General features: G+C 43.7%; 1 protein-coding gene across 1 annotated transcript in view; it reads right to left on the bottom strand.

Annotated features, from left to right (window-relative positions):
- Positions 1–15,728, bottom strand: part of LOC110515723 (ubiquitin-like protein 3) — a 51,391-nt gene that overhangs the window by 4,274 nt on the left and 31,389 nt on the right. Inside the window, exons 2-3 of the mRNA XM_036968327.1 lie at positions 8,496–8,604; positions 2,393–2,479 (exon numbers count right to left, since the gene is read on the bottom strand). Of these exons, the coding sequence (XP_036824222.1) occupies positions 2,393–2,479; positions 8,496–8,604 (196 nt within the window). The remainder of the gene's footprint in view (positions 1–2,392; positions 2,480–8,495; positions 8,605–15,728) is intronic.

A 15,728-nucleotide genomic window follows, 5' to 3' on the forward strand; every position in this document is an offset into this window, starting at 1 on the left:
TCCCCTCCAATGATAGAAGTGGACACCAATACCAATAAGGGATCATAGCTTTAACCTGTCTCCTCCCCTCCAATGATAGAAGTGGACACCAATACCAATAAGGGATCATAGCTTTAACCTGTCTCCTCCCCTCCAATGATAGAAGTGGACATCAATACCAATAAGGGATCATAGCTTTAACCTGTCTCCTCCCCTCCAATGATAGAAGTGGACACCAATAAGGGATCATAGCTTTAACCTGTCTCCTCCCCTCCAATGATAGAAGTGGACATCAATACCAATAAGGGATCATAGCTTTAACCTGTCTCCTCCCCTCCAATGATAGAAGTGGACATCAATACCAATAAGGGATCATATCTTTAACCTGTCTCCTCCCCTCCAATGATAGAAATGGACATCAATACCAATAAGGGATCATAGCTTTAACCTGTCTCCTCCCCTCCAATGATAGAAGTGGACACCAATACCAATAAGGGATCATAGCTTTAACCTGTCTCCTCCCCTCCAATGATAGAAGTGGACATCAATACCAATAAGGGATCATAGCTTTAACCTGTCTCCTCCCCTCCACTGATAGAAGTGGACATCAATACCAATAAGGGATCATAGCTTTAACCTGTCTCCTCCCCTCCAATGATAGAAGTGGACATCAATACCAATAAGGGATCATAGCTTTAACCTGTCTCCTCCCCTCCAATGATAGAAGTGGACATCAATACCAATAAGGGATCATAGCTTTAACCTGTCTCCTCCCCTCCAATGATAGAAGTGGATTTCACAAGTGGCATGAAAAAGGGCTCATATTTAAATGATATGTTCACCAAAATAAAAATATGGGGGATTGGAAATGATGCAGACAATTACAACTACTCATCTGGCTTCTTCACCGGGCAGCTGATGAAACCTGTGGTTGTCATGCTACTCATCTGGCTTCTTCACCGGGCTGCTGATGAAACCTGTGGTTGTCATGCTACTCATCTGGCTTCTTCACTGGGCTGCTGATGAAACCTGTGGTTGTCATGCTACTCATCTGGCTTCTTCACCGGGCAGCTGATGAAACCTGTGGGTGTCATGCTACTCATCTGGCTTCTTCACCGGGCAGCTGATGAAACCTGTGGGTGTCATGCTACTCATCTGGCTTCTTCACCGGGCAGCTGATGAAACCTGTGGTTGTCATGCTACTCATCTGGCTTCTTCACCGGGCTGCTGATGAAACCTGTGGTTGTCATGCTACTCATCTGGCTTCTTCACCGGGCTGCTGATGAAACCTGTGGTTGTCATGCTACTCATCTGGCTTCTTCACCGGGCTGCTGATGAAACCTGTGGTTGTCATGCTACTCATCTGGCTTCTTCACCGGGCTGCTGATGAAACCTGTGGTTGTCATGCTACTCATCTGGCTTCTTCACCGGGCTGCTGATGAAACCTGTGGTTGTCATGCTACTCATCTGGCTTCTTCACCGGGCTACTGATGAAACCTGTGGTTGTCATGCTACTCATCTGGCTTCTTCACCGGGCAGCTGATGAAACCTGTGGGTGTCATGCTACTCATCTGGCTTCTTCACCGGGCAGCTGATGAAACCTGTGGGTGTCATGCTACTCATCTGGCTTCTTCACCGGGCAGCTGATGAAACCTGTGGGTGTCATGCTACTCATCTGGCTTCTTCACCGGGCAGCTGATGAAACCTGTGGGTGTCATGCTACTCATCTGGCTTCTTCACCGAGCAGCTGATGAAACCTGTGGGTGTCATGCTACTCATCTGGCTTCTTCACCGGGCAGCTGATGAAACCTGTGGGTGTCATGCTACTCATCTGGCTTCTTCACCGGGCAGCTGATGAAACCAGTGGTTGTCATGCTACTCATCTGGCTTCCTCACCGGGCAGCTGATGAAACCTGTGGTTGTCATGCTACTCATCTGGCTTCTTCACCGGGCAGCTGATGAAACCTGTGGGTGTCATGCTACTCATCTGGCTTCTTCACCGGGCAGCTGATGAAACCAGTGGTTGTCATGCTACTCATCTGCCACCATCACCTCATGTTTCAGCATGATAATGCTCCATGTCACAAGGATCTGTACGCCAATATCCAGCAACTTCTCACAGCCATTGAAGAGGAGTGGAACAACATTCCACAGGCCACAATCAACAGCCTGTGTCGTGAGCCAAATGGTGGTCACACCAGATATGGGACCGGTTTCTGATCCAGAAAAGGTCTGTATTCCCAGTCATGTGATCCATTGATTAGGGCCTAATGAATTGATTTCAATTGACTGATTTTGACTGTGTGTGTCTGGTGTGTGTGTGTGTGTGTGTTTCCGGTGTGTTTCCGGTGTGTGTGTGTCTGATTCCGGGTGTGTGTGTGTGTGTGTGTGTGTGTTTCCGGTGTGTTCTCACCTCCTAGCGTGACGTTTCCATGTAGAAAGCGACCCTGGTAGATGAGCCTCAGGATGTTAGGACTGCTGACCTGTTCCTCCTCCCAGTCTGAAGAGAAATGAAGATCACCATCATCACCACCATTATCATCGCCATCAACAGAAGGAGAGACAGATAGAAAGAAGGAAGACAGAGAAATGGGTCTGGAGGACACCATACCAACCCACACCTTTTATTTTACCTTTATTTAACTAGGCAAGTCAGTTAAGAACAAATTCTTATTTTCAATGACAGCCTTGTTCAGGGGCAGAACGACAGATTTGTACCATGTCAGCTCGGGGGTTTGAACTTGCAACCTTCTGGTAACTAGTCCGACGCTCTAACCACTAGCCTAACAAGCCATGCAAGTCAACATGTTCAGGTGTGTGTGTGTGTATAATATCCCGGGTTCTGTGAGGGGTTCTGGCTCAATGTCTTTAAACTCATTAGTGTGTAACATGTCCCCTTCATTCCCACCAGAGCTCCTCCATCTTCCCTGTATTACTTCTCCTCCATCTTCCCTGTATTACTTCTCCTCCATCTCCCCTGCATTACTTCTCCTCCATCTTCCCTGTATTACTTCTCCTCCATCTTCCCTGTATTACTTCTCCTCCATCTCCCCTGTATTACTTCTCCTCCATCTTCCCTGTATTACTTCTCCTCCATCTTCCCTGTATTACTTCTCCTCCATCTTCCCTGTATTACTTCTCCTCCATCTTCCCTGTATTACTTCTCCATCTTCCCTGTATTACTTCTCCTCCATCTTCCCTGTATTACTTCTCCTCCATCTTCCCTGTATTACTTCTCCTCCATCTTCCCTGTATTACTTCTCCTCCATCTTCCCTGTATAACTTCTCCTCCATCTTCCCTGTATAACTTCTCCTCCATCTTCCCTGTATAACTTCTCCTCCATCTTCCCTGTATTACTTCTCCTCCATCTCCCCTGTAATACTTCTCCTCCATCTTCCCTGTATTACTTCTCCTCCATCTTCCCTGTATTACTTCTCCTCCATCTTCCCTGTATTACTTCTCCTCCATCTTCCCTGTATAACTTCTCCATCTTCCCTGTATTACTTCTCCTCCATCTTCCCTGTATAACTTCTCCTCCATCTTCCCTGTATAACTTCTCCTCCATCTTCCCTGTATAACTTCTCCATCTTCCCTGTATTACTTCTCCTCCATCTCCCCTGTAATACTTCTCCTCCATCTTCCCTGTATTACTTCTCCTCCATCTTCCCTGTAATACTTCTCCATCTCCCCTGTAATACTTCTCCTCCATCTTCCCTGTATTACTTCTCCTCCATCTTCCCTGTATTACTTCTCCTCCATCTTCCCTGTATTACTTCTCCTCCATCTTCCCTGTATAACTTCTCCTCCATCTTCCCTGTATTACTTCTCCTCCATCTTCCCTGTATTACTTCTCCATCTTCCCTGTATTACTTCTCCATCTTCCCTGTATTACTTCTCCTCCATCTTCCCTGTATTACTTCTCCTCCATCTTCCCTGTATAACTTCTCCTCCATCTTCCCTGTATTACTTCTCCTCCATCTTCCCTGTATTACTTCTCAATCTTCCCTGTATAACTTCTCCTCCATCTTCCCTGTATAACTTCTCCTCCATCTTCCCTGTATTACTTCTCCTCCATCTCCCCTGTAATACTTCTCCTCCATCTTCCCTGTATTACTTCTCCTCCATCTTCCCTGTATTACTTCTCCTCCATCTTCCCTGTATTACTTCTCCTCCATCTTCCCTGTATTACTTCTCCTCCATCTTCCCTGTATTACTTCTCCTCCATCTTCCCTGTATTACTTCTCCTCCATCTTCCCTGTATTACTTCTCCTCCATCTTCCCTGTATTACTTCTCCTCCATCTTCCCTGTATTACTTCTCCTCCATCTTCCCTGTAATACTTCTCCATCTCCCCTGTATTACTTCTCCTCCATCTTCCCTGTATTACTTCTCCTCCATCTTCCCTGTATTACTTCTCCTCCATCTTCCCTGTAATACTTCTCCTCCATCTCCCCTGTATAACTTCTCCTCCATCTTCCCTGTATTACTTCTCCTCCATCTTCCCTGTATTACTTCTCCTCCCTCTTTCCTGTATTACTTCTCCTCCATCTTTCCTGTATTACTTCTCCTCCATCTTTCCTGTATTACTTCTCCTCCATCTTCTCTGTATTACTTCTCCTCCATCTTCTCTGTATTACTTCTCCTCCATCTTCCCTGTAATACTTCTCCTCTATCTTCCCTGTATTACTTCTCCTCCATCTTCCCTGTATTACTTCTCCTCCATCTTCCCTGTATAACTTCTCCTCCATCTTCCCTGTAATACTTCTCCTCCATCTTCCCTGTATTACTTCTCCTCCATCTTCTCTGTATTACTTCTCCATCTTCCCTGTATTACTTCTCCTCCATCTCCCCTGTATTACTTCTCCTCCATCTCCTCTGTATTACTTCTCCTCCATCTTCCCTGTAATACTTCTCCTCCATCTTCCCTGTATTACTTCTCCTCCATCTTCCCTGTATTACTTCTCCTCCATCTTCCCTGTATTACTTCTCCTCCATCTTCCCTGTATTACTTCTCCTCCATCTTCCCTGTATTACTTCTCCTCCATCTCCCCTGTATTACTTCTCCATCTTCCCTGTATTACTTCTCCTCCATCTCCCCTGTATTACTTCTCCTCCATCTTCCCTGTATTACTTCTCCTCCATCTTCCCTGTATTACTTCTCCTCCATCTTCCCTGTATTACTTCTCCTCCATCTTCCCTGTATTACTTCTCCTCCATCTCCCCTGTAATACTTCTCCATCTTCCCTGTATTACTTCTCCTCCATCTTCTCTGTATTACTTCTCCTCCATCTTCCCTGTATTACTTCTCCTCCATCTCCCCTGTATTACTTCTCCTCCATCTTCCCTGTAATACTTCTCCTCCATCTTCCCTGTATTACTTCTCCTCCATCTTCCCTGTATTACTTCTCCTCCATCTTCCCTGTATTACTTCTCCTCCATCTCCCCTGTATTACTTCTCCTCCATCTTCCCTGTATTACTTCTCCTCCATCTTCCCTGTATTACTTCTCCTCCATCTTCCCTGTATTACTTCTCCTCCATCTTCCCTGTATTACTTCTCCTCCATCTTCCCTGTATTACTTCTCCTCCATCTTCCCTGTATTACTTCTCCTCCATCTTCCCTGTAATACTTCTCCTCCATCTCCCCTGTAATACTTCTCCTCCATCTTCCCTGTATTACTTCTCCTCCATCTCCCCTGTATTACTTCTCCTCCATCTCCCCTGTAATACTTCTCCTCCATCTTCCCTGTATTACTTCTCCTCCATGTTCCCTGTATTACTTCTCCATCTCCCCTGTATTACTTCTCATACTGTATATCATACAGTGCATTCAGACCCTTGGAGTTTTAACATTTTGTCACGTTACAGCCTTATTCAAATCAAATCAAATTTTATGTCACATACACGTGGTTAGCAGATGTCAATGCGAGTGTAGCAAAATGCTTGTGCTTCTAGTTCTGTCAATGCAGTAATAACCAACGAGTAATCTAGCAATTTCACAACAACTACCTTATACACACAAGTGTAAAGGGATGAAAAATATGTACATAAAGATATATGAATGAGTGATGGTACAGAACGGCATAGGCAAGATGCAGTAGATGGTTTTGAGTACAGTATTTAAATATGAGATGAGTAACGTAGGGTATGTAAACATTATATTAAGTGGCATTGTTTAAAGTGACTAGTGATACATTTTTTATATCAATTTTTCATTCTTAAAGTGGCTAGAGATTTGAGTCAGCATGTTGGCAGCAGCCACTCAATGTTAGTGGTGGCTGTTTAACAGTCTTTCAGTTTTGCGCGAATGCTGCCATCAATCCACGGTTTCTGGTTTGGGAATGTTTTAATAGTTGCTGTGAGTACGACATTGCTAATGCACTTGCTAATAAACTCGCTCACCGAATCAGCGTATTCGTCAATATTGTTGTTTGACGCAATGCGGAACGTATCCCAGTCCACGTGATCGTAGCAATCTTGAAGCGTGGAATCAGATTGGTCGGACCAGCATTGAACAGACCTGAGTGCGGGAGCTTCCTGTTTTAGTGTCTGTCTATAGGCTGGAAGCAACAAAATGGAGTCGTGGTCAGTTTTTCCAAAAGGAGGGCGGGGGAGGGCCTTATATGAATCGCGGCAGTTAGAATAACAATGATCCAGGGTTTTACCAGCCCTGGTAGCACAATCGATATGCTGATAGAATTTAGGGAGCCTTGTTTTCAGATTAGCCTTGTTAAAATCCCCAGCTCCAATGAATGCAGCCTCAGGATATGTGGTTTCCAGTTTACATAGAGTCAAATAAAAAGTTAGTTCAGGGCCATCGATGTTAGTTCAGGGTGCGCTATGTGCCCGTCTCCGTAGACTGACCAGAAGCCTGACCAGATTCTAAAGTGGATTCAATTGTTTTTTTCCCCACGCAACAATTTACACACAATAACCCATAATGACAAAGCAACAACAGGTTTTTAGAAAGTTTATTATTAAAAATGTCACATTTACATAAGTATTCAGACCCTTTACTCAGTACTTTGTTGAAGCATCTTTGGCAGCAATTACAGCCTCAAGACTTCTTTGGTGTGACGCTACAAGCTTGGCACAAGTGCATTTGGGGAGTTGCTCCCATTCCTCTATGCAGATCCTCTCAGGCTCTGTCAGGTTGGATGGAGAGCATCGCTGCATAGCTATTTTCAGGTCTCTCCAGAGATTTGTGATCGGGTTCAAGTCCGGGCCACCCATGGACATTCAGAGACTTGTCCCGAAGCCACTCCTGCTTTGTCTTGGCTGTGTGCTGTTTGAAGGTGAACCTTCACCTCAGTCTGAGGTCCTGAGCAGATTTCATCAAGGATCTCTCTGTACTTTGCATTGTTCATATTTTGTTCGATTCTGACTAGTCTCCCAGTCCCTGCCGCTGAAAAACAACCACAGCATGATGCTGCCACCACCATGCTTCACCGTAGGGATGGTTTCCTCCAGATGTGACGCTTGGCATTCAGGTAAAAGAGTTCAATCTTGGTTTCAGCGGACTAGAGAATCTTTTTTCTCATGGTCTTAGAGTCTTTAGGTGCCTTTTGACAAAATCCAAGAGGGCTGTCATGTGCCTTTTACTGAAGACTGGCTTCCGTCTGGCCACTCTACCATAAAGGCCGGATTGGTGAAGTGCTGCAGAGATGGGAGAACCTTCCAGAAGGACAACTATCTCCACAGAGAAGTTCTGGAGCTCTGTCAGAGTGACCATCAGGTTCTTGGTCACCTCCCTGACCAAGGCCCTTTTCCCCCCGATTGCTCAGTTTGGCCGGGCGGCCAGCTCTAGGAAGAGTCTTGGTGGTTCCAAACTTCTTCCATTTAAGAATGATGGAGGCCACTGTGTCCTTGGGGACCTTCAATGCTGCAGAAGTGTTTTGGTACCCTTCCCCAGATCTGTGCCTCGACACAATCCTGTCTCTGAGCTCTACGGACAATTCCTTCAACCTCATGGCTTGGTTTTTGCTCTGACATGCACTGCCAACTGTGGGACCTTATATGGACAGGCATGTGCATTTCCAAATCATATCCAATCAATTGAATTTACCACAGGTGGACTCCAATAAAGTTGTAGAAACATCTCAAGGATGATCAATGGAAACAGGCTGCACCTGAGCTCAATTTCGAGTATCATAGCAAAGGGTCTGAATACTTATGTAGATAAGGTATTTTTTTTATAAATTTGCTCAACTTTCTTCAAACCTGTTTTCACTTTGTCATTATGGGGTATTGTGCGTAGATTGATAAGGATTTTTTTTTATTGAATACATTTGATAATAATGATGTAAAGTAACAAAATGTGGAAAAGGTCCAGGGGTCTGAATACTTTCCAAATGCACCAGTAGTGGCTGGTGTCACTTTAAATCGCATGATAGGCTCATTGTAATGGGTGGAATTGAATAATATCATCCTCCCTCCACCAGCCTCCACTGATATGTATGCATTTGGTGTCACTCACCCATTGGCCAGTTGTAATGTGTGTCTGTGTGGTGTCACTCACCCATTGGCCAGTTATCGTAGACGTGTTTGGCAATGTCTGCGGCCGAGTCATTGGGAGAAAACAGGAACTCTTTCGTCTTCCCACTGACCAGGATGAGACGCAGGTTAATCTGAAACACACAAAGGGAGAGGAGGAGGAGATTAGAAGCTGATAGACACATAAAAAACAAGACAGTGTCAGAAGTGGGATGGCGCCCGTGAGACCATCAGAGAGGCCGTGGGGAAAAGCTCTCCCAAAGGAAGGGGATAGTGTAGCGACCTTAACCCAACACCTAGCAACCGCGTCAAAAGGTTTGCATAAAGTTAGGGAAAAACAGAAGAGGGGTAAGGACGATCGATGGGATAAAATTCTTAGAGCATATTTTGGTCAAAGCCTTCCCTTTAATGTGTGTATGAACACATCACACACTAGTGACACACGGGTGGTTATATCCGTGGGGCAGGCGGGTTTAGGGTCATGAAAAATTGTGTGGGTGAATGGCAGGAGGCAGGTTGGTTGAAATAAAGAGAAAACAACGCATAAGAAAATCCATACATGTATAATTCTCGTGCAATTCAGTCAAACTGGTGGTAGTTTTTCCCAGCCACCGTGCTTCTACATCTGCATTACTTGCTCTTTGGACTTTTAGGCCGGGTTTCTGTACAGCACTTTGTGACATCTGCAGATGTAAAAAGGGCTTTATAAATACATTTGATTGATTGAGTTATGAAAAAATTGCTATTTTCTATCTCCCTAAAAACTCATGGACAATATGGACAGAGATTAAAAACAATTTCCATTGAACATTTTACAACAACAAAAAAATGTACTTGAAGAACAGCGCAGATGCAAAGTTTGGTAAGAGAATGACGGAGCCAACAGCATTAACACAAGTAAATGGGTTATGATTTGATTTGATTTATTGTAAAGAAATGTCACTCTTTCACTTTCTTTTCTGTCTTAAGTGCACCTTCAATTACAGTGATGTTCCTACACCCCAAATTATATAGGCGACCAGTAGCAGTGGTTGGTGCCTTAATGGTGCAGATGATGCTTGGTTTTAGTACATAACATGTGTGCTCTCTGTTTGGCCAAAAATATGACCTTGCTGGATAACTTGGATGCACGAATATCCCCTTTTATGTCCATGTTTTCTTCATCCACAATTGTAATCCAGTACTCATCATCACAGCAGCAAAGTAGAAAAATCTAAAGGCTCGCACAATCACCATTGTATGCTCATCCATCGGTTTCCCCAGGACCAAGTCAAACTTAAATGGCATAATGTGGGTAGTACCCAACTTCAACTGTGGCCAATTAACATGTTGATTGGTATATTCTGAATCTAAACCATATTTGGTGAATTTGTATTGGATGTGCAACAGGCAACCTCGAACTGGATGATAGAGTGAGCCAGTATAGCAGAAACAGCACCATCAAGTGGTCAGAACATGGTAACATCAAGCTTATGCCCCATCGCATTACCTAACAACTTCGATGACTATTTCTCTGAACAGGGAGTGAAAAACACATCACCATATTCACAGAGAATACAAAACATAGGTTGAATAAACAATTATCTAAGGCGCAGCTGTATACTACTTGTCAAACATATAGAACTGATACTATATACTGGACATTGGGGGGGCTTGATGTGAGGTTTGGGGGGGTCCGTAGATGGCTTTTGATCATTTATTTGGATTTCTACCATCTTAATCAAATCTACATTGGAGGCGGCTTACAGTAGAGAAATTAACATCAAATGCTCTGGCAACAGCTCTGGTGGACATTCCTGCAGTCAGGATGCCAATTGCACACTCCCTCAAAACTTGAGACATCTGTGGCATTGTGTTGTGTGATACAACTGCACATGTAAGAGTGGCAATGTATTGTCCCTCGCACAAGGTGCACCTGTGTAATGATCGTGCTGTTTAATCAGCTTCATGGTATGTCACACCTGTCAGGTGAATGGATTATCTTGACAAAGGACAAATGCTCACTAGCAGTGATATAAACACATTTGAGAGAAATAAGCTTTTTGTACATATGGAACATTTCTAGGATATTTTATTTCAGTTCGTGAAACATGGGACCAACACTTTACATGTTGCATTATATTTTTGCACAGTATAGTTAAATGGATATCAGGTAGGAGTTAATAGTTAAATGGATATCAGGTAGGAGTTAATAGTTAAATGGGTTTAAGGTAGGAGTTAATAGTTAAATGGATATCAGGTAGTAGTTAATAGTTAAATAGATATCAGGTAGGAGTTAATAGTTAAATAGATATCAGGTAGGAGTTAATAGTTAAATAGATATCAGGTAGGAGTTAATAGTTAAATGGGTTTAAGGTAGTAGTTAATAGTTAAATAGATATCAGGTAGGAGTTAATAGTTAACTAGATATCAGGTAGGAGTTAATAGTTAATTGGATATCAGGTAGTAGTTAATAGTTAAATATATATCAGGTAGGAGTTAATAGTTAATTGGATATCAGGTAGTAGTTAATAGTTAAATATATATCAGGTAGGAGTTAATAGTTAAATAGATATCAGGTAGGAGTTAATAGTTAAATAGATATCAGGTAGGAGTTAATAGTTAAATAGATATCAGGTAGGAGTTAATAGTTAAATGGGTTTAAGGTAGTAGTTAATAGTTAAATAGATATCAGGTAGTAGTTAATAGCTAAATGGTTTTACGGTAGGAGTTAATAGTTAATTGGATATCAGGTAGGAGTTAATAGTTCAATTCAATTCTTGGACCGACTCTCTTCTCTGTATACATCAATGAGGTCGCTCTTGCTGCTGGTGAGTCTCCGATCCACATCTACGCAGACGACACCATTCTGTATACTTCTGGCCCTTCTTTGGACACTGTGTTAACAACCCTCCAGGCAAGCTTCAATGCCATACAACTCTCCTTCCGTGGCCTCCAATTGCTCTTAAATACAAGTAAAACTAAATGCATGCTCTTCAACCGATCGCTACCTGCACCTACCCGCCTGTCCAACATCACTACTCTGGACGGCTCTGACTTAGAATACGTGGACAACTACAAATACTTAGGTGTCTGGTTAGACTGTAAACTCTCCTTCCAGACCCATATCAAACATCTCCGATCCAAAGTTAAATCTAGAATTGGCTTCCTATTTCGCAACAAAGCATCCTTCACTCATGCTGCCAACCATACCCTTGTAAAACTGACCATCCTACCAATCCTCGACTTTGGCGTTGTCATTTACAAAATAGCCTCCAATACCCTACTCAACAAATTGGATGCAGTCTATCACAGTGCAATCCGTTTTGTCACCAAAGCCCCATATACTACCCACCATTGCGACCTGTATGCTCTCGTTGGCTGGCCCTCGCTTCATACTCGTCGCCAAACCCACTGGCTCCATGTCATCTACAAGACCCTGCTAGGTAAAGTCCCCCCTTATCTCAGCTCGCTGGTCACCATAGCATCTCCCACCTGTAGCACACGCTCCAGCAGGTATATCTCTCTAGTCACCCCCAAAAACCAATTCTTTCTTTGGCCGCCTCTCCTTCCAGTTCTCTGCTGCCAATGACTGGAACGAACTACAAAAATCTCTGAAACTGGAAACACTTATCTCCCTCACTAGCTTTAAGCACCAACTGTCAGAGTAGCTCACAGATTACTGCACCTGTACATAGCCCACCTATAATTTAGCCCAAACAACTACCTCTTTCCCTACTGTATATAATTTATTTATTTTGCTCCTTTGCACCCCATTATTTGTATTTCTACTTTGCACATTCTTCCATTGCAAATCTACCATTCCAGTGTTTTATTTGCTATATTGTATTTACTTTGCCACCATGGCCTTTTTTGCCTTCACCTCCCTTATCTCACCTCATTTGCTCACATCGTATATAGACTTGTTTATACTGTATTATTGACTGTATGTTTGTTTTACTCCATGTGTAACTCGTTGTATGTGTCGAACTGCTTTGCTTTATCTTGGCCAGGTCGCAATTGTAAATGAGAACTTGTTCTCAACTTGCCTACCTTGTTAAATAAAGGTGAAATTAATAAAAAATAAAAAATGTGTTTAAGGTAGGAGTTAATAGTTAAATGTGTTTAAGGTAGGAGTTAATAGTTAATTGGGTTTAAGGTAGGATACATGAAGACAGATGTCGGCCTACCTTATCACTAACTTAGTATCTTATTAATATGGTACAGCTAGGTTGTTTTACTTTGGTGTTGTTGTGACCCAGCTAGAGGTGCTGACCATCATACCTACTCTTAAAAACAACACTGAAGCCGACAGAAGGAAAAGAGGGCAGGCTGGCAGACATGATTTAGCCGTCACAATAATGATCTTCTGTGTGTCGGTAGGGTTGCAATAGAAGAAGAAGAAGAAGAATTCGCTGGCGGTTTATTTCCTTTTGATTCCAGATATTCACCAACCAGGGTTTCTGAAAAGTTTCTGGAATTTTCCAACCCTGTGATTCATTCACACCATTAAGTCAGAAATACAGAGAGACCGGACACCAACCAAAGGGAAAGGGAAATTAGGGAACATCTTCTCATCTTTCATCTTCCCTTCTTTAATCCACTCATCCATCCATCTGTCCATTCTCTATCACCTCACACAGGAAAGTCATCCCTCATCATCATTCTCTCTCATCTCTTGACAGAAAGCAGTAATTCCTTCTTCATCCTCATCCTCTGATAGCCCTCTCTCAGATACAGGCTAGTTGAGTTTAACCCTGACTGACTGGGACACAAACAGGAATATCATACATCCTTTTGGGAGGGCAGGGTAGCTGCGTTGGACTAGTAACCGAAAGGTTGCAAGTTCAAATCTCCCAGCTGACAAGGTACAAATCTGTCGTTCTGCCCCTGAACAAGGCAGTTTTAACCCACTGTTCCTAGGCTGTCATTGAAAATAAGAATTTGTTCTTAACTGACTTGCCTAGTTAAATAAAGGTAAAATAAACATCCTACTGCACTGGGACACAAACAGCTCTACAGCAAGCAGTCAAATGTCAAACACACTTGTGGATTGCACTGAACACACACACACACCCTGACACACCCACCCTTAGGCCTGTATTGATTGTGTAGCATTAGGGCTAAAACCCATGAGGAAATGTTGTGGCTACTAGCCTGATGACTTCCACTAAACACTACTGCTGCTCTGTTGTTCGCTACATACTTTAATCTGAGAATGACATCACTGAAGTCTTCGAGGGGCAAAAGGGGTGTTGTTCAAAAGAAAGTCATCAGCGATTGGATGATCTTTAACCAGAGTATAAAAGCCAATGACAAAATATTCAAACCACTGCTTTACCCATGTGTTCTGGCTCTGGCCAACCCAGCGGTTTCTGAACCAATCAGACCGCCGCGAATGTATTCACATCCAAACTCATTGCGGAGAAGAAACTATGCTCCGGCAAATGCTTGGGTGGCCATTGTGGTATGAGGGACATGGGGGAAACACCCCTATTCATACGATAAGTGCCATGGGATCTTTAGTGACCACAGAGAGTCAGGACACCCGTTTAATGTCCCATCCGAAATACAGCACCCTACAAAGGGCAATGTCCCCAATCACTGCCCTGGGGCATTAGCATATATGTATTTTAGACCAGAGGAAATATTGCCTCCTACTAGCCCTCCAACACCACTTCCAGCAGCATCTGGTCTCACATCCAGGGACTGACCGGGAACAACCCTGCATAGATTCAGTACCACCCTTCAGTGGGATGCAGGGTGGTATGCTGCAAGCTGAATTATAATAATATCATTCTATATTCTATAAAAAAATATATATTTTATTTCACCTTTATTTAAGCAGGTAGGCCAGTTGAGAACAAGTTCTCATTTACAACTGTGATCTGGCCCAGATCAAGCAAAGAAGTGCAGCATAAACAACACATAGTTACACATACACAAACATACAGTCAATAATACAAAATAAAACAATCTATGTACAGTGTGTGCAAATGTGGAAGAGTAGGGAGGTATGGCAATAAATAGGCCATAGAGGGAAAAAAATACAATTTAGCATTAATACTGAACTGATATATGTGCAGATGATGACGTGCAAGTAGAGATACTGGGGTGCAAAAAGATCCTGGTTTGAGATCCTGGTTGAAGACAGCAGAGATGTATTTAGAGGGCAAGTTGGTCAGGATGATAGGGTGCCCATGGTTACGGATTTAGGGTTGTACCTGGTAGATTCGTTGACAATTTGTGTGAGATTGAGGGCATCTAGCTTAGATTGTAGGATGGCCAAGGTGTTAAGGATTTTTGGTGGCCTTCCTAAGCCAGGATTCAGACACAGCTAGGACATCAGGGTTGGTAGAGTGTGCTAAAGCAGTGAATAAAACAAACTTAGGGAGGAGGCTTCTAATGTTAGCATGCATGAAAACAAGCCTTTTACGGTTACAGAAGTCAACAAATGAGAGCACCTGGGGAATGGGAGTGGTGATGGGGGCTGCAGGGCCGAGGTTGGGGGCTGCAGGGCCGAGGTTAACCTCTACATCACCAGAGGAACAGATGAGGAGTAGGATAAGGGTACGGCTAAAGTCTATAAGAACTAGTTGTCTAGTGCATTCGGAACAGAGAGTAAAAGGAGCAGATTTCTGGGCGCGGAAAAAAAGATTCAAGGCATAATGTAGAGACAGAGGTATGGTAGGATGTGAGTACAGTGGAGGTAAACCTAGGCATTGAGTGACGATGAGAGAGGTTTTGTCTCGAGAGGCACAATTTAAGCCAGGTGAGGTCACCGCATGTGTGGGGGGTGGAACAAAAGGGCTAGCTGAGGCATATTGAGCAGGGCTGGAGACTCTACAGTGAAATAAGACAATAATCACTAACCAAAACAGCAATGGACAAGGCATATTGACATTAGGGAGAGGCATGTGTAGCCGAGTGATCATAGGGTCCAGGGAGTAGCTAGGCGAGCTGGAGACACGGCAATTCAGACAGCTAGCGGGCGGGCCTAGCAGGCTAGCAGATAGGCTTCCAGGGGACGTCGCAACGGAAGAGCCTGTTGAAACCTCCTCGGACGGTTACGTCGGAAGACCAGCCATGATGGATCGGCAGGGCTCCGTGTGGACAGTAAAAGGGTCCAGGGCAATTGGCAAAATAGGTATTGTAGCCCAGGAATTGACTGAAGGACCTCTTCGGCTAGCCGGGAGGGGGCCTAGCTTGAGGTTAGCTCCAGGCTAACTGGTGCTTGTTTCGGGACAGAGACGTTAGCCAGGAGTAGCGACCCGGATAG

This window comes from Oncorhynchus mykiss, chromosome Y (assembly GCF_013265735.2).
Source record: "Oncorhynchus mykiss isolate Arlee chromosome Y, USDA_OmykA_1.1, whole genome shotgun sequence".
In the NCBI taxonomy this organism is placed as follows: Eukaryota; Metazoa; Chordata; class Actinopteri; order Salmoniformes; family Salmonidae; genus Oncorhynchus; species Oncorhynchus mykiss.